The following is a 26294-nucleotide window of genomic DNA, read 5'->3' as shown; positions in this document are numbered from 1 at the left end:
TATACCCTCCTTGGTACCGCGCACGCACCAAACATACGAGAATTCAATACTTGAGTATTGTAGCGAACGCTTTTTATAGTAATGAACAAATACGGGAATGTGTCCTACTGTTTAATTGCAGCACGCTAATAAAAAAAACACCCTTGCGCATATTTACATCCATATGTAAAATTCCCCTCTGGGAGAAAGTATCACATGGAAAAGTAGAAAAAGTATTTAGCGCCTGTTTTATAAAATATACATATATATATATATGAGCGACCAGTTCGAACACGTGTACATATAAGCTTGTTGTACTTTGCTGACTTGTACTTCTATCCCTGCGCGCGTGAAAATATATCTCGCAAAGTGTTAAGGGGAACAAGCAAAACACGAAAGGGGTTTTTCGTTTAGCATTCACGCATACCGCGAATTCCGCCCCAACCCCCCAGCGCGCCGTATTGGCCAAACAAGGAATCAAAACAAACCAAACCAACCTATACCCCCTCCAAGAACATATAAAGGTAGAGCAAAATGGTGAACTTCACAGTGGATCAGGTTCGTGAGATCATGAACAAAACCAAACAGATCAGGAACATGTCCGTTATAGCACATGTGGACCATGGAAAGTCAACCCTAACAGATTCTCTAGTTTCCAAGGCTGGTATTATCTCTAGCAAACATGCAGGAGATGCGCGTTTTACGGACACAAGAGCAGATGAACAGGAAAGGTGCATTACCATCAAGTCAACCGGTATTTCTATGTACTTTGAGCACGATTTAGAAGATGGAGAAGGAAAAAAACCCTTTCTTATTAACTTAATCGATTCCCCAGGACATGTTGATTTTTCATCAGAAGTCACAGCAGCCTTAAGAGTTACAGATGGTGCTTTAGTTGTGGTTGATACCATTGAAGGAGTGTGTGTACAAACAGAAACTGTGTTGTACCAAGCTTTAGGAGAAAGAATCAAGCCAGTGTTACATGTAAATAAAGTGGACAGAGCATTGTTAGAATTACAAATGGAAGTGGAAGATATTTATCAGACCTTTGCCAGAACGATTGAAAGTGTGAATGTCATTATCTCCACCTATACGGACAAGCTGATGGGAGACATTCAGGTATACCCAGAAAAAGGAACAGTGTCCTTCGGTTCAGGTTTACAAGGCTGGGCTTTCACCTTAGAAACATTTTCTCGAATTTACTCTAAAAAGTTTGGTATTGAGAAGAGCAAAATGATGCAGCGCCTATGGGGTAACAGCTTTTATGATGCCAAGACGAAGAAATGGTCCAAGAATCAACAAGAAGGATATAAGAGAGGTTTCTGTCAATTCATCATGGAGCCAATTCTAAATTTGTGTCAATCCATCATGAATGACGATAAGGAAAAGTACACAAAGATGTTGACAAATATCGGAGTTGAATTAAAAGGAGATGATAAAAATTTAACAGGAAAACAATTATTAAAAAAAGCTATGCAATTGTGGTTACCAGCAGGAGATACGCTACTAGAAATGATTGTCACGCATTTGCCATCTCCAGCCACAGCACAGAAATATCGTGTAGAGAATCTGTATGAAGGTCCCATGGATGACGAAGCAGCCAATGCTATTCGAAACTGTGACCCACAAGGTCCTCTCATGATGTACATATCTAAAATGGTGCCCACATCTGACAAGGGAAGATTTTATGCCTTTGGTCGTGTTTTCTCTGGAACAGTTGCAACAGGACAGAAAGTAAGAATCCAAGGTCCACATTACGTACCAGGAGAAAAGACAGATCTGTATGAGAAGAATATCCAAAGGACTGTTCTTATGATGGGTAGGTATACCGAACAAGTACAGGATGTGCCATGTGGTAATACCTGTTGTTTAGTCGGAGTAGATCAGTATATTGTAAAATCAGGAACGATTACCACTTTTAAAGAAGCACATAACATTGCTGATATGAAGTACAGTGTCTCTCCAGTCGTGCGTGTTGCTGTGAAGCCTAAGGATAGCAAACAGTTACCAAAATTAGTTGATGGTCTTAAAAAATTGGCCAAGTCGGATCCATTAGTCCTATGTCAGACGGATGAATCAGGAGAACACATCATTTCTGGTTGTGGTGAATTACACATTGAAATTTGCTTAAAGGATTTAAAAGACGAATATGCACAGATTGACTTTATTGTATCCGACCCTGTTGTGTCGTATAGAGAAACTGTCACAGAAGAGTCCAACATCACTTGTTTGGGTAAGTCACCAAACAAGCACAACCGTCTGTTTATGAAAGCGTTCCCATTAGCTGAAGGGTTACCAGAAGATATTGACAAAAGCAAAGTATCAGATAAGGATGATCCAAAAGCAAGGGCAAATTACTTACACAATAATTACCAATGGGACAAAAACTTGGCCTTGAAAATTTGGGCATTCGGACCTGAAACAATTGGACCCAATTTGTTGACTGATAATACTAGTGGTATCCAGTACATGAATGAAATTAAGGTGCACTGTGTAGCAGCATTCCAGTGGGCATCCAAGGAAGGAGTATTGTGTGAAGAAAACATGAGAGGTTGTGAGTTCAGAATGTTAGACGTTCATATGCACGCTGATGCTATACATAGAGGTGCTGGACAAATTATGCCTGCTTGTAAGAAGTGTATCTACGCATGCGAATTGACTGCTTGCCCAAGATTAGTAGAACCGATTTACCTTGTTGATATTAGTTGTCCACAAGATGTTGTGAGTGGAGTATACTCTGTATTAAACAAAAGAAGAGGTATTGTTATTTCGGAAGATCAGAAGTTAGGTACTCCATTACTCAAAATTCAGGCACATCTCCCCGTCGCAGAATCTTTTGGTTTCACCTCTGCATTACGAGCTGCAACCTCCGGACAAGCCTTCCCACAATGTGTCTTTGATCACTGGTCTGTACTCTATGATGATCCATTTGACTCCAACAAAAACTCCCACAAAATTATTATGAACATTAGGGAGAGAAAGGGTATTAAGGTCGAAATGCCACAGTTAGACAACTACTTGGATAAGTTATAAGTGACCATTCCTCCTTTGCGCCCCACTTTGGATTCATCCATGTGGCCACGTTTCCATACCAACAGATGTTATCACCCGAGGGTGTGGACATGGTGAAAATGCTTCCCCCTGTACGTGTCCCTCTCAGCATGAGTGTATTAACCACAAGGGTGCATTTCACCACGCAGCACCTTTTGCGTGTAGGCGCCTCTGCACATAAGGCAAACCTAGCCCTACAAGATAAAAATATACAATGCATTTATTACTAGTCATATATACATACGTTTACATTACATACATGCAAAAAAAAAAATATAAAAAAATATAAAAAAAAATAATAATAATATAATTCATTTTTTCTAAACGTGCGTACGGACGTTCTATTTCTTGTGTTTTTTGCCCTACCCAACAAGAACAAAAAACGCATTTGCAATTTTCTTGCGTAATCTGAACATTTTGAACCTATGTAGTGTTTTTAACCGAGTAGAACATATTTTTAATTCCATTAAGTTACTCCTCTTTTCGGTCCCTCTCCAGGGGTTCCTCGAGAAGTGGGTATGTGTATGGGGGCCGTGGTGCCATAACTGTTCTCCCACCAAGCTGTACATCCGCATACGTAGCACATGCAGGAATATGCCAATGTGTATCTTATCGAAAAGGCAAAACAGGCACCTCTTTTTGTTCGTAAATTTTCACCACAGTCCACACAATATATCTTTTTACACCACCGGTGTAACACATCCCGCACAATGTAGTACAGCCTATCTGCATGTAGCTTCCACTAAAATGCAAACCTTTTTGGTTGTTCGCCCGCTTTTGTGATGTAGAAGGGAACTGAATGAATTCCTTTTCTCGCACTTTCGCGAAATGTCACATTGTGGCGGTTACGTTAAAGTGGTCACTTCGGTAGAATGAAAAAAGGAACTTGCTCGTGGATGAACAGTTCACATAAAATAACATGTAGAGAAGGACGAATATTTTACGGAGAAATAAAATTTGTCCTTTTAAGTAGCATTCTCAGCTGATCTCAACACATTGGAGTGAGCATGTACTACGTACGTATATACACATGATGTGATGTCTGTTTTTTTTTTTTTTCCTTAATTTTCGAGCCGCATAACGGAATCGCTAGTCAAAATTTACCCGTTAAGGTAAATGTTAAATTCAGTAGGGTTAATATTAAATGAGCTCCAGGGAGCCATATTTAATCGGTTCAGTTATACAGAAAACAAAACGAAAACAAAAAGGTGGTTTTTGCTTCATGCGGTGGGACAAAAAAAAATACGCACAAAAAAAAAGAAAAAAAAAGGTGGCATTTTTTCGAAAAAAGGGCATATTTTTCAAAAAAGGGGCCTGTTTTAAAGAAAAAAAGACTTTTCCGAAAGGACAAGACAGGCGCTTTACTTCCCATCATTATAGCCAAACGAATTTTTCAGTATCGACAAGGAGCAATCCGGTATCCTAAAATTTCTCTCGAGGACATAAATCTGCTCATTAATCATTTTTGAGCACTCATCCAAAAATATTTTTTTAATTTGGGACACCATTCTCAAGCAGTTTAAAATTTCCTTCTGCGTTTTGTCCTTTATGCTCATAAGTTCGTTATCCTTTAAATGGAATGTCTCCTTCAGCAGTGTGTCGATGTCCTTTTCGCGCGTTTCGTTCATATGCCTTACAGTGTGGGCACCCGTTCTGGGTAAGTTCTTGTATTCTGTAATGCCGCTACCATAGTCACGTAGAGACACATCTGTCGCGCTTTTTCTCGGTTTGTCTTTTTCGCTGCATTTGGAAATGTCTAAAGAGTTCCTGTTGACTTCGAAGGGTGCACAAACTTTGGTTTCCTCATCGTAGGTTTTGATAGAGGCGCTAGCATTTTCTCCGTCAATTTTGGATTTACTATCTCCTAGACCTTTTTCGTTGACGCCAACACCACCGCTGGGGTGGGTCTCTAACTCCGCGTCGGCTTCTTTCTTCACAGCGCCGTCAACACGGTCGGGATTATTATTATCAACCGGTACATCCGTCATTACGTTTTTCTTAAAAAACCAAATAATGTTCGAAATTCCGAATGATTTTTTTTCATCTTCATCCTTCTTTTGTGTTTCCTCTTTCTGTACATTTGCACTCTGTGGATCTGTGCCCTTTGGTCCATTATGTATCTTTTCCTCACTACTGAAACCGTTGTTGTGTTGTTTTTTTTTCGAATCGTCATTCCTCCTCTCATGCTTTTCTAATCTGTCCATTGGTTCCGTTTTAGTGAAGACTTGTAAATTAGTGCTCAAGTAATTGGTATTATCATCTGCATGCGATAACATTGCGGCAGTGGAGTCAGATTGAGCTTGTACCAGGCCATTAGTGGAATAACCCAGTTGTGCAGGGCCACTTCTTCCGCTTTGCATACTGCGCCTCCTGCTGGGTACATCGTTCAATCGTCTAAAACAATCAGCATAACTTTGCATCAGCGTTTGTTCCCGCTCATCGACCTTTATACTCACACCTTCATTAGCCCCCAACTGTTTGCATCTGAATGCCTTCTGGCTCGGTAGGATCCTTTCCTTCTGCTCCACCTTAAACTTGTCAACCAAGTTGGTGGTCCTATACAATTGTGTCGATATGTAATGTTTAAACAAACTTTTTTCATTTACATTTTTATATTTCCCCTGGGAATAATTGGAGTAGAACAAGTCTTCATTCTTTAGGGTATGCTTTATAAGTTTATTCAGCTCATCGCACACAAAATCGATGTTATTCCGTTTTATCAACTTATGGGCAGACTTAAACTGAAAGTCGTTTTTGTTAAAATTCTTTTTGTTTTTCATGTCGTCTATTTTTTTGCTTATTTTTTCCTTTTCTACATTAGGGTCTTTCTTATCCGTACACTTTGGCGCAGCCTGTTGTAGTTTCTCCCCAACAAGATTATTATTCGACAGAGTACTAGTACCATATTCATTTTTTAAATTCATGCTGTGCTGATTAATGTGATGAATATCATGATCCTCCTTGTAATTCACAGAATGCATATCCGGACACGTAGGAATCTTATAAGAATCATCATCCATTTCTTTGTTCGCGGAGTACATAAGCTCGTTCATTTTCCTTTCTTCCTCATCATCAATTTCGTTAATGTTTTTACTAGACTGGTTTTTCACCGCGCTATCATCATCTAAATGGTTGCTCTGAATTTTATCACAGCCATCATTGTTAATATCTTTTGGAATGCTTGCAACATTTAGGGCACTTTCATTGTCTATTTTGTGATCAGAATTTTTTTGTTTATTTCCTTCCTTACAGGATTTCTTCCGCAGGTAGTCATAATAGAATTTATACTCTAGCTGATTCAGTTTGTTTAAAATTTCATTATTATTATTTAATATGTCTACTAAGTATCCCATGGCATATACAGATTGATCTACGTTGTGGGAATTTAAAGATTTGGGTGGGAATTCCTCCTTAATATCTTTGGCTAGCTTGTCTTGTACTTCACCCAGAAAAGGCAACATAACATCATAATCAATATCGTCCACTTGGCTAATTTTTTTTAGAAATTTTAAAAACTCGTCATTGAAATTGAATACTGTGTTGAGACTATTTACGTTATTCATAAATTCTTCTTTAATTTGAAATGTTTCATTTGGGAAGAGTCTCTTATTGTCGCTATCGCAGTGCTTGCTTCCATTTTTGTTATAGTTAGTGTTGGTCCATTGACTTCCTAGTAACACATTAGCAGTGCCACTCTTCTGGTGACCTGTGTTGGTGGAGATTTTAACTGACGACTTGCATTTAGTTCCTCTTGATTTTTTCCTACTTCTACCATTTTTCCACCTTTCAGTGCATTTCCTTTTTCTTACATTTCGTCCAGATGCATAATCTACTTGACCAGCCTGGCCTTGGTGATGAATATCGTTTGAAGCACTGACCACATTACCAGTATTCGTACCAGCCAAGGTATCCACACCGAGTGCACTATTTCCGCTGTACAAGAATTCTTTATTCTTCTCTTTCTTCACTTTTCTCCTTGAAGAGGTGTTCTTTCTATAAACACCGCTGCTGTTTATGTCAACTTTGGGGATTATCAAATGGGGTAGATGTTTCTCTTCCAACACGGAGGATGCCCTTGGGGAAATATACAATTTGCTTGTATTTGCATCACCCGGGGCGTTGCTCATGTCGAACGAAACGTCACTTCTCCTTCGTGTGGTACTATTACGAATGCGATTCCTCGTTGAACTTTTATGTTCCTTCGCATTTTCATTCCAGGTTACATCGAGTAAACCCTCTTGAGCATTACTAATTTGTACTTTCTTCTTTCTGCCTCTTTTTTTCCTATCAACCCATGGGGCTACAACGCTCTGGTGGTAATCTTCAGTAACGGCAACGGCGGCCATTCCACCTTGATCGGTCATGTTAGGAAAGACCTGCGCTTCACTCATCATGAGGTCGCTACTGTTAATGCTATACGGTTGTTGTTCAATTTGGTCCATTCTCGTGCTCGCCAATTTATCTCTACCTCTGCCTCGTTTCGTCCCTGCTTTACCTCTTGCCCTAGATCTTTGTAATTTTCCCCTCTCAAGACCATGTACAGAGCTGTGTAGGTCAACTGCACCAACTGTCTGAACAATGCCCAATGCGCCTTGTTCTCCATTTGCTTTTACAATGCCGTTCCCATATGGATCAGTCCACATATTTTGATTCACCAAAGATAAATCGTAACTGCTAGGGTCAATACTATTTATCGCAGAAGTGGGAGCACTGAATCGGTTGGCATTATCATCCGTGGTGGAATAGCTAACGCGAGGAATGAACAAATGGTGTGCACCATTTGCTGCAGCATCAGCTAAAACATCATGGCCTAAAACGTTGCTGTAGTAGTAGTGCTCCGGTTTTTGAGGAACGTTTTCATTTCCCTTAAATCTAGAAAGAGATTTTACGTTGACAAGCTGATTGGTATTTCCCCCCAAGGCGTCTGCATGGCTGGCATTGCTCACATTTACGCTAGTTGCTACATTGTCTCCCTCCTTAGACAAAATGCTATTTTTCTTTACTTTGCAATTCGTTTGGGCTGTATTATCCACTAGGTTTTTTTGTACTTGCACTTTTTTCTTTTTCCTGTTAGATCCCTCGGCGTTGCTATATTTTTCCAAGCTTCTTATACTTTCTTCTTGAAAAAATATATCGTACTTGTTGTTCCTTATGGGGGTCCTCTTCGACCTCTTTAGTGGAACAGCTGCCACTTCTGGCTGTGCGACTGCATTGTGCTGTTCTTTTTGCCCATTCTGATTTTGCACGGAATTTATACTTTCTCCCTTGGAGATGCTACTATGTTCACCCTGGGCAGGAATAATACTATGTTGTTCTCCCGTTTCGTTCCCTGTTTGACATGTGCTCATTTCTGCGATGGACTCCACATCTGCATTGTCATACCCAACCTGTGTACCATTAACGAAGTCGTTAACATGTACGGTGGTACAATTATCCTGGGTGTTTCGTTTTGCAAATACTTGCTCCGATGCTTTGTCATTTGCATTGCTTCGCTTTACAGTGTCTTCCCTCAGGGAAGTAGTACTAGCCTGCACAGTGTTATCAATCACTCCTCCGTTATCTGTACCCTTTTCCGTATTCCCTACATTGTCAATGTGACTGCTGGTGATAGCGCTATTCCGTGTGTTTCTGCTTCTTCTGTTTCTGCTGCTGACTCTTGATTGTGCTGCTCTGTTTCTGTTTCCGGATGAATTACTATCAACAACAGTTGCGTTCTCGTTAGCACCACTGCTACTGTTTTGCAGAACCTCAGCATTGTTCACATTATTTTTTGCGTTTTTACTTTTAGCATCATTTTTCAAAGTCATTTTACTGTTATTCGATTTATGTGAACTTCTGTTATAATCCTCGGCGACTTTTAGTATAACACCACATCATCATTTTTATTCTTTATACTTTCTTCGTCTGATTGCAAATAATACAAGAAGCGAATTATACACGCCACGCGGTAAAGGGGTTATAGAGCAGGTCTAACACACAAGGGATACGATTTGTTCCTTTGTCTAAACGATATGTGATGCTCGCGCGGGGGCTCAGAAAAAAACAAAATTAATAATTGTTTGAATCTTCCTTAGCCCAATGGTTTACATATTGCGAATATGCAAAATGATCCACACGCTTAATTCTGATTTATGGATGCAGGATACATCAAACTGCAACACCCAGTTTGTTACGCTTAGTGTGAAGGCCAGCAAAGCGGTACAGGGGAGCGGATGCGCATAATGGCGATGCAGGTTCGGCGACTCCTAAAGTGTTTGTGGTTGCTTACAGCAGTTGTGGCTGCCACTGTGCTGATACCTGCCAGTGGACTGATGACTGCCGCAACGATTTCAACCGCGATGATGGTTGTCTGCTTGTCTTTTTACGCAAAAAAAACGGATGCATGACGCGCCCTGGAGCTAACCTGTCTAAACGCGTACAATTTGATTCACAAGAATAGGACTAATAAATAAAGCAGGAAGTGGTCATTCCTGCCACTCGTAAGGATAAAATTATGAAATAGACGAAGGTTCTATTAAGGGCAAACGGAAGAATAGACTCATCCTTGTTCACGCAAATTACGTAAAGCAATTACGTAACTTTTCAAGCAAAAAAAAAAAGAAAAAAATATATTTCAACAAATTGGCACGTATATATTTATAAAAAATTCCATATAAATATACATGCTTATATATTTTTTACTATTTACTCTATATAGACAATTTAATTTCTATACGTAAATGAATTATTTCTGTCATAAAAAACGAAATATACTATAAGTATACCTCTAAATATACTAAATGGTAGAAAAAAAAAAAAAAAAAAAAAAAAAAAGGTATCCGTAAAGGTATAAAAAGTAGGTACTACTTTACTGTACGTACATATATGTCTATTTTATTTTATAGTGCCGTAAAATGGAAGCAAAATATAATAATTTATTCTGCACGTCCTGTTTCCAGATTGTAACTTTTGCTTTAGGCGCCTGTGGCGGTATATATATGTATTATGTACAACATGTCGCGGCAACGACAATGTGGTGCCCTATCAGTTTTTTTTTAAATAATAAAAATGCGGGGGATTGTCCCTTAATTGATCTTGACAAGTGCAAAATATAATTATTATATTATTTCTGAAACATTTACTGGATGCTGTTCATTCTGCATGCCGCGTTCGTGCTTGCGCGGGTATCGTTTACGCCGACCGTGGTCGCGGTTATGGAGCATATTTTGTAGTGCAACATCCTATATTTTGCCGTTGCTTCTAATACGTTCAATCCAGTTTTTTGTGGCCCCTAAGTTCATTTTTTGCGCGCGCATTTCGCTCACATGACAAATATTCCGCACTTTCAAAAAGCATGCGCCTATTTATACTTTATATAAGAAAAGTTTTTTAGCACATATATATATAATGTATTATTGTATGCCCCGATGTAGCGACAATAAAATACCTTATAATAAAAAAAATGCCCCGCATGCTAAAGTCCGCATATATAAGCATTAGACTGTAGATTTTTGCAGTACCTAATAAAATAAACTCAGGAAAAAAGGTAGTCACCACATATAGTAAAAAAAATTAAGAATTTTTTTTTTATGCTATTTTTTAGTACTATTTTTTGCCCATTATTTATTCACTTTTTCCGACAATATTGCGCGACTTTTGCGTAAAACTTACAGCAGATATCTTAGTGGGCAAATGCGCTGCGCGTCTAATTCTGATGTATATTCATCATAATCGTATCCCATGCGCACGATTATAATAGTTTTATTTTTTCTGAAAAACAAGTGTATAATATTGGGGGTTATATCGTGAGGTTAAATATGTGAGGTTGGTCTAGGGGGTTACAAAAAACCATAGGGAAGACTTACGGTACGATGTTGCAACAATAAATTATTGTACATTTATGTTCATATACACACGTGTATACATTTGGCATATTCATATATATAGCTCCATAATTTATATAGCTACGGTAGGGATTATTCTGCGCCGCTGTTTTTGCGTTACGCTTAATCTGCCACGCGATATGTATGTATTTGTGGGGGCATGTCTATGTGATTTCCTGCCGATGGATATATGTGTTTGGGGAATCACAACGACTGTTACGATGTAAAGATGCAAATATGGGAGGGAAAAAAAAAAAAAAATGCAACATTACACGCAAAACGCGGAAAAATTCACCAACTGTTGCACTACCGTGGGAGGGCCAATAACTCCACGGAGGCACCTCAAATTCCAGTTCTCTGAACAAGTGTTATTTCAAAACGGTAATTTATACAACATTGATATATTTTGCAAGGTAAAGAAATGTTGCTCAACATTTGGGAAACGACGGGAAAGAAATCACACTTGAAAGTATTTACGCATGGTTCATTTTTGGCATTCACTAAACTTTGCAATCGATTGAAACCATATTTGTGGAGGTTTTACTTGTGCGACGTTATTTTCTTAACATGGTTATACTGGAAAGTGTCATATGGTATCCCCTTTTGGCTGTGTTTTTTCTTGTCTTTTTTTTTTTTTCGCTCAAGTTTTTTTAAAAAGAAAAAATAAAACTATTTTGTGCCAATGTCCGCTTAAATGATATGCCGCTTACACGCACAAGGCCACAAGAGGAGAAGTTATTTTATAAATTAAATAGGTACAACGATCCAACAGACCCAATGTTACTCTGTTTTATTCTGTTCTTATTCTAAAATGGAATCATGTGTCCGCTGGAAAGCAGCACACATGTCGGGGCAAAAAGGTCTTTACATGAGCTAATACGTGTCTGCACAAATGTAGAACAGTTCAGCATTTGCAAGGCGTTGCGCCAAAGTGCTACGCTAAGTAATGTGTATGCGTATTGTCCTACATATATCAAAATACACTTTCCGTTTATGTAGGCAAACCCGCTCGCGCAAAAGGGGAAAATAATAAAAAAAAAAAAATTTTGTCCCATCCTCAAAAAATAAATTGCGTCTTAATTTATTACTCCACTTTTTTTCCAACGTGGTATGAGAGCACGTTCGTAATAATTACAAACGTGTAAACCTGATGAAACGGAAATGTGTAACGTGCATATGTCGCACGTGCAAGTACAAATATATGTGAGTATACCAACGATGCAACTGCAACTGTTAGAGTTACTTTTTTTTTTTAACAAGCTTGTTCCAGCAAAAATGCATAAACCTGTGTGACGCGGTTGTACCATTCCCACGGAACTACATATAAAGGTGAGAATAGACTGGCAAATGGACAAGAAATGTGCTATTTTAATATTTCTTCCCGTGTACATGTTAAGGCCGCTTCGTGTGGGTTAACCTTATCATCAGCATACCGCAAAAAAGGGAAAAAATAACACACATATAGCGGCGAAAACGGGGTGCCGCATCGCAGTTGGAAAAGTTTTTTCTTGTATTTTTGTTTTTATTTTCTTTTTAAATTCGATTAAACCCACCGAGTCTTCATTTTGCGCAAAAAATGAATCGCACAATTGGATGACATTTTGCCGTGACCAACATTATTTTCACGGAAAAGGAAAAAAATTTTCCATATTTTCAAATACGCGAATTTTACACCCCTTACGGAATAGGCCTACCAGGCAGCACGACTTTCTTGCCACTGATTTTACAACGAGGAGGAGAAAAATATATAATCCCATGAACGCCTTTCCTGGGGTTGCGGAAATACGAAAAAGAGAATTAACGCAAAATTGGGGCATAGGGTGATAGGGTATTGCGACAGTAATGTTCGAGCAAGGGGATTCATCGAAGGAGGTAAAACTCGTAAAACAAAAAAAACAAAACAAAGTAATGAAACAAAGGGCAATAGGAATGTCCAATGTTTTGCACATATGCGCATAAGTACACTTATACACCGTGTATATGTACACACGCCTGAGGTGGCATAACCTAATCCTCGTTACCTATCCCCGCAGGCGCTAAGCGGAGGAGAAGACGAATTGTCTCAGGAGGATCTCGTAAATAAGAACCAAAAAAAAAATTTTGTGTTACTCTCCCAATTGTATATCTATGCACAGGTGTTAAGACAAACTGTTCTGAATTATTCCCTGCGTCTTCCCCTCCCCCTCTATGTAGATCCCCAGCTTCCAGGACATCTGGGACAGCCTGGACAAGTATGATGACGAGTACACCCCCTCAAGTGAAATTCAGAAGTATCACAATTCTTTGCAGAAGAGCCTGTACAACATTCTATTTTCGATTAAATATTTTCGTAAGTGTGCAACAGGCATTAATATGCAAATGCGAATGTTCTTTTCTCTGATGCGTTAGCAATTTACACCATTTTAACCCCATTTTATATTTAAAAATCATGCCCATGTGCATATGCTCCATCGTTCAGGGTCAGGTAAACGCGTTTTATAAATCGAGGGGAGACCAACCGTATGGGCTTCATCCAATTGGGAGGGCATCTTTTACCCAATCCTCTTTTTTTTTTCTTCTTCTGCTGTCCTGCCACTTATCGGTATGTACTGCGCTTTGTAAAGGAAGTTCTCATGACCACATTTCCTTTTTTCATTTCCGAACATCCAGACGAGCTAAATATTGATGCTCAATTTTTGAAGCTCGTGAACAGATACGTGAAATTTAAATTGCAAGGTAGGAAAAGATGAGACAAATTGTTGTAAAAGAAAAAAAAAAAAGAGACGAATAACAAATCCCATTTGTACTCACTTTGGTAACACAATGTGTGTAGCAGAATGAAATACTGCGTAGTTCTGAATCCCTACTTGGCGATTGCACCTTCTTGTCCATCCCTGCTGTTAATAATTTAAATTTGTATGCCTCTCTGTGTGGTGCGCACTCTGCAAATGTTCAGGACATCATCAAACGGACGAAAAGGACATATCCAGATTAGCAAGGGTACCAATGCAGACAAATGAAAAAAAAAAAAAAAGGACTACAAAAAGACCGCATTTTGTTCTCATTTATATCTCTTATAACGCAGTGTGCATCGGATTTTTACACAGATTTATCCAATTGTCGATGCTGCTAACCTCTGTTTTTTTTTTTTTTTTTTTTTCCAACCTTTTCCAGTTTCACTTAAAAAATCAGAAAGATGACGATGAGGACGAATTGGTCGTGGATGAAGAAGTTGGGGTCTTCCCCACCAAATGCCCCATTTCGCAAATGCCTTTTGAAAACCCAGTGACGCAAAGGTAAGTATATGCTTTTGCAGAAGTCCAATCCTTTTATGTGCTGAAGTGTACACCAGAGAGTCATTTTGTGGTGTGAGTCCCTACAAAAAACACATTTCCATTTCTAAAAGGCGAACTTAACAGTGCAGGTCAAACCACGTAGTAATGTTCCATAAAAATAATCACCGTTTTTTTAATGCCAAAATTGATTGCTTGGTTTTTGCTGTAACAACTCCTGTTTTAGGTTTAGCAAAAATAGGAAGGCATGTGTGCACACATTTGAGAAAGCGTTCATACTCCGATTGATGTAAGTCGAATTTGTTAAAGTGGGAAGAAGAAAAGGAGTATAATCCGATTCATTCCAACTGTTTTATTATTTTTATTCTTATTTCTTTAGGCAAAATAAAGACACGATCGAATGCCCCATAGCAGGTTTTGATTATATGCCTTTTGTTTTGTACATATTTTCGTGTGTCATGACATGCGCGCAGTTTCCCTTAGGTTAAATTGTTTTTACCTGCTTCTCTTTCTTTGTGTGTATATAACCCGTATGTACAAATTTCTTCCCTTTCAGCTTGCAAAAAAAAGGTCTACAAAAATAGCCTGCACCCCGATTACGAATTTTTGCACCATGCAAGGTTTGTAACAAGCAACTTGGCGCATTCGCAAATTTTTAGTTGCATCAGTGTTGTGCCAATTCTTGGGGCAAACCAGAAAATGGGTTAAGATGTGCAGGCAAAAATGTGTACATGATGCATGCATACATATACGTGTTTGTGTGTATTTCTTTTTCCCCTTTGTAGGTACAAAAAATTCCGAGACAACATTGCGGAGGCGAAGGAATACTTTGTCAATCTGAGGAACGATGGTTCGGCAAAAGAAAGAAAAAATCACAAAAAAAAAAAAAAGGGCGTTGTGCTTCTTGAGAGAGCAAGATGCGCACAAGTGTACCGCATTTTACGCACTACACCTACCGCGTTCTACTCGTTTCACTTTAATTTTCCCATTTTAAGATAGCAAAGGATTCGACTTTGTTGAGTGAAGCAAGTTCAAACACTGGAGCACCACAGGAGAACCTTCTTTTCACAGTCTACTTATTACAATTTACAATTTACAAGTCGTTATGGAATTCTTTTTATTTCAATTTGTTTTTTCGGAGTACACCACTCGTTCGTTACTTTGAGTAAGAACCCTTCCAGTACAACTCTTCCTTCTTCCCGACGCGGTTACCCTGCTTTAATTTGGATGAGCGTGCCGTTCCGCAAAACGTCGCAAAGGAGCCATTAAATTCACATTCCTCTTTTTACCACTTGAACAACAAACAAATGTGTATAAAGGTACGTAGGAATATATATGTATATTTTTATTGATAGCAAAATTGCCTACGTGTCTGGGGTGTAGAACATGAAGTGGATCAATGTGCATACAATGTAGCATCTTCTTAAAAAAAAAAAAAAGGATTTTATATAAAGCTATTTTTTTATTTTTTTTTGTGTGTGTGTATGTGTGTGTTCCTCCCAGCCCTGCTAAATCAGAGGCATACCATTCCGTATTATACATCTCATATATTTGTTGTTCGTACTTTTTTATTTATTACAACATGGGTCAGTCCACATTTGCATCTGTAACTACGTGTCCAACTAGGCAAAGAGTTTGGGGTTCCCAATTGTGTTATTCGTTGTGCCCAATTAATGATGGCAAATATGGGGTACACACACATGGTACGTTTCTTATTTTGCTGTTCCCTTGGCCAAACGTGGACGGGGATGCACATGTGGAAGACATGCGCCAAGTAACATTCAACTTGGTCAATGCGATGTAAACCTAGCGGGTAGGTTTGTCGTCCTGTTGTCTCCCTTTCGTATTAACCGCTTTGGCCGTTCTAACTGGGCCGATAAAAACGTGAGGAAATTCATTTTTTAAAAAAATTTTGCTACGTAAAATTGATGAATTAAGGAGGATAAAATAATGAGCTAGTGTTTTATATAACGCATGTAGGCACTACGCATGAATTTTTTTTCAGCCAAGAATCAATTATCCATTTTTTTTTGTGCATAGTTGCTTGGGTGTACCATTCTTCAATCGGGGCGCAAACGAATGGAGAAAATTGCCCACCAAGTGAACTCAACCAAACGTTTCCTCAATGTACATGACATTACCTCACACTTGCAGCACAAAAAATATTGGGAGCCACGTAACCCATCAGCATAATGCAGGCCTAACACGATGGCATAACTGTGCGTGAAATGTCCAAGCGGTAGCACATGTACAAACACGAAGCAGCCAATTGGTGAAAAGAACTACCTAAAGCACAGAAAAGCTTTTTATTATTTTTTTCTATTTTTTTTTTTTTTTTTTTATTCCCCTTTGCCTAACTTTTATACATAGTCTAAATTTGAGAAATCACAAGGATGAATATCTCATGAATAATTACCAAATTCTTAAGAAGAGCAATTGCGTGGAACCAATCTTAGCAGCACGGGGGCGTACACATAATATATTTTAAACCATTTGTCCGAACTGCTACTTTGGCGAGTATGGGACTGCTAGCCTTTCTCAGTTAGGACTGGCTCACAGCGTAGAATGATAAGCCTGAAAAGGAATAAACACAAAGGGGATAAGCGGAAGGAGGATAAGCACAAAGACGATAGGGTTAAAAAATGCGAACTGCTTAAACACCGAGCCGAACGCACGATTTGCCACTTATGTGTGCCGTTTCATTTGGTACGTTAGCCTTCTTAAAGCATAGTACCTTTTGCTCTTTCTTAACACCTCTGTACCCCGAGTCTGAGACTCCTCCACAATTTGTTCCGCTTTCCCTAAAATGAGTTGTATGAATTATGCGCAGCGTCTGTCGAAAAATGAAAACAAAGGGCCGTTGGGGGAAAAGGAATATTTTGAAGATTCTGAGGAAGAAAAAAGGAAAATTAAAAAACTGATAGAAAAAATAAAAACCAGTGAGCACATCGTCGTTCATGCTGGTGCCGGCATATCCACCAGCTCGGGGCTACAAGATTTTAGGGGCCCCACTGGAATATGGACAAACGAGTTCCTGAGAGACGCGAGTCACAGGAGGAAGAGGCAGTTCGAGAAGCGATGCAAGAGGGGGGAGGACGTGAGCGAGGTTAAGGAGGAAGCAAAGTCCAAGAAGGAGACCCAGGATGTAAGCACCCCTCATGCAAATGATAGCCCAAATACGAAGACGAAGAAGATACGAAAAAGCTTACAAGTAAAATGCGAACTGTCGGATGACCCCGGCCAACACAGCTCCGTTAACAGAACGCAGGAATGTGCATTCAATTTTGTCAAAATAGAAAGACCTGAAAGCGTGTATGAAGGTGACACGGTTGAATCCCACGCAGGGAGAGCGGACAATTGCCCAGAGTATAACGCCAGGGACACAAAATTAGCCCAAGAACAGAATCAAAGTTACGCAGGCTTTCAAGGAAAGGAATATTTAAATGGTTACAACCGGGAAGCATATGCCCAGGTAGACACAAGGTCGATCCATACTAAGGGGGATAATCATTCTGTGAATGAAAAGGAGACAAGTAAAAATTCCGACATGACACTCGTGAGAAGCACAATGATAAAGGAAGAACAAGGAGGGGAAGAAAGCGTCCATGTGTGTGTAAAAAAAGAAAATGCAGGTGCTACATATGAGCGAGACTCCACAAGCTTCTACCCAAGCGGTAGCAATAAAGATGGAGATAAACCTGGTGGGGAGGAGGCAGATGGAGATGCTAGGGAGGCAACACAAAATCCCCTTTCAAACGAACACTACGTCATATTTGGAAAGAGAAAAAAAAAAGTCATGGACCTGCACCTTGCCCTGCCAACCAAAACGCACATCATGATAAAGGAGCTAATGAACAGGAATATTATAAAATTTTTGATCACGCAAAATATAGATTCACTACACTATAGGTGTGGCACTAAATTTTCGAAAATGTCAGAAATACATGGAAATATATTCATTGAAAGGTGCGATTTTTGTGGTAGAAGATATTTGAGAGATTTTGTTATATCAACGATTAGCTTTCAACCCACCGGAGCCTTGTGCTTTTTGTGTTCCTTCCCCCCGATAGGTGTATGCACAGATGTTGTGTTAGACTGGAATAATGCATACGAAGATTTCTTCCACTTAAAGTCGATTAGACATTCTCAGATGGCTGATTTTCACTTCTGTCTGGGGTCCAGTTTTTACATTGTCCCTGCTAGCTATTATCCATCCAAAAAAAAATTTGCAAATGAAAAATCCTTCAGCTGCTTAATTAATTATCAGAAGTCTTCCCTCTCTAAGGAAGTGGATTTAAGTTTGCATTCTAATGTGAATAACATTTCCGGTATAATCATTAAAGAATTTTCTCTCGAACCTCTATGCATTAGAAGCGCATTGATTATCGTCGTCAGGTGTCAAGTAATCCACTTTGATTTAATGTTTGACAAATTGATCACATTGAATAATGTCGTACAAAATGACGACTGTGTAGGTGTACCCAAGGGAGAAACCTCTAGCGACCTGTCATTACGGATTGTCAAAACGGATGAGCAGGATTCCGCGGAGGGTGAGGCGTGTAATAGGCAAAAAACGCACCTCGATAAGGAGAAAAATTACTCATCATATGATGGAGTTAAGCAATTAAAGGAGGATAGAAACCCGTCCACACATTTCTACACACATGGAAATTATTCTGATGGTGGTGGACAAAACACCCATAGTGACAAAAACCCATTTAAGCAACAACTCTTTCTAATCAAATGCTCGATGATTAAAAATGTAAGCAACAACGAACCAGTTGATGAGGCGCACAAATTAGGAGTAGCATGCATAGATAAAACCAAAGGCATTTGGCTAGTGAGGACAAATTTTTCCTGCATATTAGAAATCGAATTATGGTACAACTCCTTCGTTTTGCTAAAATTAAATTATGATGAAAACTGCCCGTGCGTGGAGCTAAATGCATGGAGTGTGAACGTGGCCTATACCTATGGTGACGACATTGATGACGTGGACTATGTGAACAGAGGTGCTTCTAAGGGTAAAAATTTCGATTTGCAAAAAAATAAGTATGTGGATAGAACAACTCACCGCATGAGAAGTACCGAAAATGGTGCAAACATAAAAGAAAAATTGAGCAGCGATGCTGACCAGGGGGAGGGCAGCTTCTCAAACAAGCATCCCAACCATAATGAATGTCATGATGCACGGCAGCCGTTGCCCATTTCAGAAATATTGCCAGAACATGTATATGTGGGTTACAACCCAAACAATATCAAACCGCACTCTGGGGTTGAACAGCTAGCCATTTTGGCCAATGCAAGTAAGCTCTCCAAGCATAGCAGCTACGCGCGCTTCGAGCTTCCCAACGCGCTTAAATTGCTATACAATTTGTTCTGCCTCGTAAACAAGTCGGACAGGGCAAGCGACATAGAAAAAGTGAAGCAGGATGAACACGTGAAAAAGGAAGAAACACCCAGTAGAGACACAATGGCGACGTTCGTAAAAAACCTCCATTCACCAGAAAATGTCAATTTATACACAACCGATTTTGTAAAAACCTTTACAAAGAAGGAGAACATGACGTACAAGAGCCATTACACCTTCAGGGAGAGGAAAAAGAAAGACTTAAGTGACTTTAATTTGTGCTCCTCTTCTGATGAAAACAAGGAAAAAAAAATGTTCGTTTTTTATAACCTATATATGAACGAAAGCAATGATGTATATAATGTTGCAGTTGGCAGGGATATAATGAGTAAACACTTTTTAGATTCTTCTCTACATAATAGTGGCTCTCCAGAAAGTAGCTCACAAGGGCACGTTGGCGATTCCCCAAGAAGGAAAGAAACGCATGAAGCGAACCAATGCAATGACAACAATTCTGCAAGAAGCACCAGCAAAATTGAAAGTGATCCTTTATACGAGATTCACCATGTAAAAATGGCACCCTCACAAAATGGGAAAAATTGTGATGAATACGAAAACGTGGATGAGGACAGCTATCGCCAAGACAGATTCTCACTCAGTCAAGGGAGTGAACCCATCTTGACTATTAACCAGAAAGAAAAGTTGGAAATGCCTCCGGCGGAGAAGGTTACGAATAATTATAACACTGCTGTGAAGGAACAGTCAAGCAACGATTCGAATACAAATGGCTTTAAAGAGGGAGACACGAAATCAGATAGAGACAGCGCTGGTCACTTACAAGAAGAGGAAATTCACGCAAGCACCACAAAAAAAAAGCCAAATCATTTTAACCACCGTTCTTCGGAATTATTGTTCTACCCAGTTCTGCTTATAAATAACAAACACCAACTTGGGGAATTGGTGTCCAAAATACCCAAGTATATAAAACCCGAGAAGAAGTACACTCCTTACAAGAAGCTCAGCAGGGATAAAGAAAACTCCAATACTCTTCAGAGATGTAGAAGTGAAATTTGGAAAGGAAAATACAACGAGATGGTTTGCGATATGGAGAAAGAGCACGCTATCGATTTTGTTCTCTTTCGGGAGGTCTGCTACTTCCCTCTGTGGCTTTTGAATTATGTAAACGACTTGTTCGAATGCTTGTGAGGGCGGTGCGCAACGCAGGCGAATAGTGTACGTACCATTTTTTTTGGCCCATTTTTGTTCTTACATTGCTAGGCGTTTCCGTAAACACCGAGCGAACTCTCCGTTTGACCGTTTTCTCATTTTTTGTTTTGCAAAGATAACTCCAATTTGTCAGTAATTTATGTTTGTTGAACGCCTGTCCATGTTTTCTACTCCCTTCTCGTACTACATCGCGCTTCCCTTTGAAGCCATCGAAGCGACAAAAAAAAAAAATTCCAGGCGCAATACTGTACATGTGTTTAGGTACAGCCCCGGGACTGCGTGGTCAAGTTAGCGGGATTTGTTTATATGTTCAGGACGTCTATCCATTGGGGAAAACCCCGATAGGCGCTCAGAACAATACTCGGCACGTTTTCAATCGTCACAAAAAAAAAAAAAAAATAAGAAAGAAAAGAAATACAAAGTATGCATTTCGTGGTACCAAATAAAACAATGCCAAATGTAAACGGCATATATATGGGTGAAAGGTCAAGGTGCGCCTGGCGCACCATCTGGAATATGTGCGTGCAATAGGAGCGGTAACATAAACCGTCGTAAATAGGAAGACGATTTAAAATTCAAAAAAATGAAATCCTTCAGTCGGAGTCATCCATCACGTCCAATTTGTCCATGGCCTGCTGTAAGAGGTGACCATAATTTGCGTCATCTCCATTTTTATTAAAATTTAACGTCGTGTTGGAATTTTCCACGTTTTCGTCCTGCTCGTCATTTTTATTGTGATCGGTAAAGGCGTCTTCCTGTGTGCGATTTTTGCCTTCATTTATTTTCCTCTTAATTAGCTCGATTATAGCTTTATCCGTTTTTTTCGATAACACATTTAATTTCTTTTGCAAATCTCTCTTCAAATCTGCATTGATATTTTTGGCATCAATTCGGTCCAGAACATTCCCTTGAAATGCATTTTTCACTTGTTCCTCAAATTCCTCATTTAATTTCGCTTCGAATTCTTCCGTATCTGGACAAGGCACGCAGGATTTCTTCAGCTCCTTGTTGACGGGAATGTAGTTGTAAAATTTTATATCTCTGTAGTCCTTCGCCCCCATTTTGCGTTCGCTCATCCTCGTGTACGCGTAAGCGTGTTGGCATCAGCGTGTTTACGACAACGCGTTTACGTCACCACAAACAGGTATGCCCCTCTTTGTTTCCTCTTTGTGATCTCCTGCGTTACCTCATTGTCTCTTCGTTTCCTTTCTCATTTTACCAAAAAGAAGGAATCGCTTAGCGCAAAGAGGCCATATAAAATTGTTTTGAAAAAATGTACGTTAATTCCCTATTGCTACGAATGTACGTTCTCGCAATGAAATGTTTTATGGCACATGTTTCTATTTTGGCATGGCACTGCGCCGCAGATTCCGAAATTTTCTCGCTCCATTTTCGTAGGCTCGCCCCACATTTCCCTGGTGCCCCGTTTGAAATCGCTCACAAGGGAAAACGAAAAATTACCGGCAATATATTCTTTCCAGGGCATTATTAATATTCCACGTTTTTACATAAAAATTAAGCAGTTTTTATGCCCCCTTTTTTTGCGAACCCTAATTGTTGTTACAACGTTGGGTTCCAAATTTGTTTCACTAAAATGCGCTCTCCTCATAATATTGCGCTTAAAAGGGACAAGTAGAGAACCGCAGTTGGTGCCCTTTGTTCCGTGAGCCAATTTGTACATGCGTTTAGGTATCTACTCACTGATTGGCTCGTAAATGTAGCAAATCGTGTTCACAAGAGGTGGTACAATATGAAGGGGATGAACACGGCTGAGTTGGGGAAACCATCAAATGGATGACAAAAGACGCAGCGCACACATGTAGGAAGCCGTAAGTGTCGAGTAAGTCATAAAGTTACATACCATGTGACGGTACTCCCCATAAACGGATTTCTTTTTAAAGCCTAGTGTGCTTCCTTCATGCTAAACATTTCTCCTGTTGTGCATTAATTAGAGAAAAAAAGAGACATTATGTAAATGCACGCCAACACAATTTTCAAGGCAAAATGGGGTAGTAACAACCGTGGAACAAACACCATTGCTTAAACTGATCATACGAATGAGGACGTTTTCGGACGAATTAATGGTTCTCGCTAGGCACCTGGGCAAACGTCCCCCTCCAGTGCGTAACAGCAAAAATGCTGTGGAAAAAAAAAAAAAAAAAAAAAAAAAAAAAGTTAACAGTTGTGCCACGGTGAGGAAAAAGTTATTCATATGGGTGGAACATAAGACAAATCGCTATTTTAGCAATTTTCAAAAAGGTGCAAACAAAAGGGCCAAAAAAAAAAAAAAAAAAAAAAAATTTTAGCGTTCGACACGTATACCATATTTTTTTTTTTTTTTTTTTTTTCCCAAAAAAAAAAAAAAAAAAAAAGAGTCCTTTTTCACGATGCCCAAGGTGAACTGCCAAATCACTTGTGAAGGAACAACAGCTGCACGGACTGTATTACAGTGTTCGTGTCAGTGGAGATCTGGAGTGTTTTACTGTCTGAGATGCTAATATCAGAGGTAACTTTGGTATACTGCCCAGGCTTTAAAAACATGTTACTTATGTAAACATCACCATTAACTGTGATGGAATTTAGTTCTTGTCTGCCGCTTGGGGATCCTATTTCGATGGCCATGTAGTATGTTCCTTGGTGCAGTAAATCAATTGACCACGTATTAGAGGTATCACAAGCTTCGTTGCTATTTTTGCATTCCAAAGGAAGGAAAGAAATTCCCGCATGTGATGGGTCGTTGTCCAAATTTTCTGATTCCACGGGGGTGGGTAATTTCTCCCAGCCATATTTGAAAAATCCATACTGATCCTTTTTCAGTCCATTATCAATTATCCAATTTAACGGTTTGGATGACGTGCTATTATTTTTGCTGGTAAAAAATACGTTAATTTCTCGCTCATTTTTCTGTTGATTTGGTTGCTCATTTTTGGGGTCTACACATGGGATACCATAGAAGGCAACGTTACCACCACTCTGTCCTTTGGGATTGCTCACTTTGGATATGACTACCTTGGCGCTTTTCGCCTTTATTGGGGTGCTGAGCTTGTAGTGATGGTGTCCGGGAGAGATGGCAAAAACTTCAGGTGTTTTAACATTTGGAAAGTACAGAGTCAGTTCTGTGATCGGGTTCTCCAGAGAAGACAGATTTCTGAAAGTGAAGGAATGAATGTCTATCTCGTATTTGAAGTTTACACTTAGGTACTGGCCTAGTGATTTATCAGCTGCCGTTTTCCACGTTTCGTATTCTTTATCCTGATTATTGCCACTGAAACCAGCATTGCAATCAAATTGGGGGGACTCATATGATGAGGCATAACAAGAATTAAAGTGTCCCGAATTTGTGAGTGAAACTGTCTGGACATATCCCCTACAACTATTAGAGGAGTGCAATTCACGTGGCTCCAAAAATATTAAAAAGGGAGTCGGTTTGAGTAAATTTATGAGCACATCTCCGCTGGAATATTCAGAAGAGTATATATTATATGTGTTCTGCTCGGAAGCATTCGTCGCGTTTTCTTCCTCCACTTGATAAATTGACAAAGTCTCCTTTGTTGTTTCAAATTTTTTCTTCGTCACATCGTTCAGTGGAATTTCCTTCACTTCCTTTGGTATGGCTACAAAGACGACGCTATGCGAGTTGACCCTAAAATGTACGCTGCTTATATTATGATTGTACATAGTAGAACGTATGCACTTGGATTTTTCAAAAATGGATGGAATATCAGCTACTACAAATTTTGTTGTGTCCATAAAGGCGTGCATTCCATTCTGAAGAAATATGATTTCATATTCTTCCCCCCTCAGCTGACTAATTCGTAATGGGCTTGTCACATTTCCCTGGAAAAAATAATTAGTTGGGATAATTTCCTCCACTATAAGATCGGATCTCCACGAGAGCATTATGTGGACCATGTCGGGGTTTTCATATTTGATACTACTGAGGTGGAAATATTCTACACGGAATTTATATTTCTTTCCTCCAAGTAAGCCCAACTTTTCAGAGCTGACCTTATGCACCTTAGCATTTATTTTTTCCATAGGAAGTATTGATATGGGTCTCATTTCTTCTGAATCTTCTTCCTTAGGATAAGGCATGTTATCTACAAGAATGGGGGAGTCGTCTAAAAATATCCTCACGCCACAGTCATGTTCGACGCTAATGATATAATTCCCCGTTTGGGGAATTTTTAAATAACCATCCCACCTTACAGAAAAATGCTGGTACGGAATATTCTCTACTGGGATACCAGTATCCCATACAAAATTTATATACTTGTCACTTTGAATGGAGACAGGGTACCCTGAGAAATATGCATTATCGTAATAGCTTCCAATTAATCCATCTGCTTTCTCTTCAATACTGTAGGCTTTTAATATTGAACAATTCCTTTTGTCCTCCAGGAACGGTTTCCTATTCTTCTCTACCTCATCTGCTAGTTCATGCATTTTTGTTTCAGAGTCACCAATAGACGATGCCTGAAGCAATAATTTGTTTATATTTCTACTGGAGTTTTTAGCTATGTCATTAATTTCCTCAAATTTTTTCTTCACCATTTCCGATGTACTTCCACATATTCCTTCGTACTTTTCATATATGCCTTCCAACTTGTTTTTTTCCATTTCCAGTTTTGTGACAGCACTGTTCAGTTCATTTGACTTTGCTAAATAGAACGTCCTAGCTTTTGACCTGACAACATCGTAGTTAATTACTCCTTTGCAGTAATCCCAATCTCTGTTCCCCTTCCCTACTAGCTGCACTTCCACGTAACACCATTCTCTGCCCGTTATTCCATTTGGATCCGTTGCCTTGGTGCAATCCGTGAAAGTCTGATCGTCTTGCACAAATGCAGCGGCGCACAGGCGCCCATCCACAGTTTTTCTGTGCTGCTGGCGGTACTCCGTCAGTTTCTGCAAAGTGTGTGTAATAGGAAGTGTAGAAGTACGCATAAATGTATATTATGTATGTGTTTGTTGGGTTGGCGAAGGCCCACCATTCCGCAGGTCCCTTCACAAAAATATATACACTCCTTCGCGTTGACATCTGCCCTCTCATGGTACCTTCAAATTCTCCTTGTCATAGTTTTGGGAGTAGCACTGGCCGAGGAGAAGTACAAAAGTGATCAGTGCAAAGTGAAAGAATTCCATTTTGTACCCTGGGCCTTTTTCAAAATTTGGACAACAAAAATAATTCACAAAATAGCTGTCAAAAGTGGCCAGTCAAATGGGCTCCCGACAACAAGTGGGAAAAGTAAATTATTATTTTGTCAGACAAATGCCACAATGTTGAAACTGAAACAAGAAATTACAGTTGCAGGATGCGAAGTGCTAACAACAAAAATAAGACATTCCTACGAAACATATGTAGGTGTAGGCTTGTGTACATGTATATATACACATATGACAAATGAATAATATATACAACAGTGTCGGAGATGAATAACGGATCAACATATACTGATTTGTAAAGAATACGTTAGCCATTCGGGAGAAGCATGCGGATGTTATGGCCTCTTACGTGTATCGCACTTTTTTTTTTTTTTTTTTTTTTTTTTT

General features: G+C 39.3%; 6 protein-coding genes across 6 annotated transcripts; 3 read left to right on the top strand and 3 right to left on the bottom strand.

Moving 5' to 3' along the window:
• Positions 1-513: 513 nt before the first annotated feature.
• Positions 514-3012, top strand: AK88_03445 (elongation factor 2; the record flags this gene model as incomplete). The annotated part of the gene is made up of 1 exon (XM_012481062.1): positions 514-3012. One exon carries the CDS (start codon positions 514-516, stop codon positions 3010-3012), a length of 2499 nt encoding a protein of 832 aa, XP_012336485.1.
• A 1379-nt stretch (positions 3013-4391) lies between these two features.
• Positions 4392-8837, bottom strand: AK88_03444 (uncharacterized protein; the record flags this gene model as incomplete). Its single annotated transcript, XM_012481061.1, has 1 exon — positions 4392-8837. The coding sequence occupies one exon, from the start codon at positions 8835-8837 to the stop codon at positions 4392-4394; it is 4446 nt and encodes a 1481-aa protein (XP_012336484.1).
• Positions 8838-12734: 3897 nt separating this feature from the next.
• On the top strand, positions 12735-15188 carry AK88_03443 (uncharacterized protein; the record flags this gene model as incomplete). Its single annotated transcript, XM_012481060.1, has 10 exons — positions 12735-12797; positions 12926-12967; positions 13086-13221; positions 13542-13607; positions 13828-13871; positions 14046-14167; positions 14544-14578; positions 14721-14784; positions 14950-15014; positions 15160-15188. The coding sequence occupies 10 exons, from the start codon at positions 12735-12737 to the stop codon at positions 15186-15188; spliced, it is 666 nt and encodes a 221-aa protein (XP_012336483.1).
• A 1782-nt stretch (positions 15189-16970) lies between these two features.
• AK88_03442 (uncharacterized protein) lies at positions 16971-20720 on the top strand (the record flags this gene model as incomplete). The annotated part of the gene is made up of 1 exon (XM_012481059.1): positions 16971-20720. One exon carries the CDS (start codon positions 16971-16973, stop codon positions 20718-20720), a length of 3750 nt encoding a protein of 1249 aa, XP_012336482.1.
• A 614-nt stretch (positions 20721-21334) lies between these two features.
• Positions 21335-21802, bottom strand: AK88_03441 (uncharacterized protein; the record flags this gene model as incomplete). Its single annotated transcript, XM_012481058.1, has 1 exon — positions 21335-21802. The coding sequence occupies one exon, from the start codon at positions 21800-21802 to the stop codon at positions 21335-21337; it is 468 nt and encodes a 155-aa protein (XP_012336481.1).
• Positions 21803-23150: 1348 nt separating this feature from the next.
• Positions 23151-25886, bottom strand: AK88_03440 (uncharacterized protein; the record flags this gene model as incomplete). Its single annotated transcript, XM_012481057.1, has 2 exons — positions 23151-25649; positions 25800-25886. The coding sequence occupies 2 exons, from the start codon at positions 25884-25886 to the stop codon at positions 23151-23153; spliced, it is 2586 nt and encodes an 861-aa protein (XP_012336480.1).
• Positions 25887-26294: the final 408 nt, after the last annotated feature.

Source organism: Plasmodium fragile, assembly GCF_000956335.1.
Source record: "Plasmodium fragile strain nilgiri unplaced genomic scaffold supercont1.39, whole genome shotgun sequence".
NCBI lineage: Eukaryota > Apicomplexa > Aconoidasida > Haemosporida > Plasmodiidae > Plasmodium > Plasmodium fragile.
The sequence above is the reverse complement of the archived record's forward strand: the minus strand, read 5'-3'. Positions and strand labels throughout refer to the sequence as shown.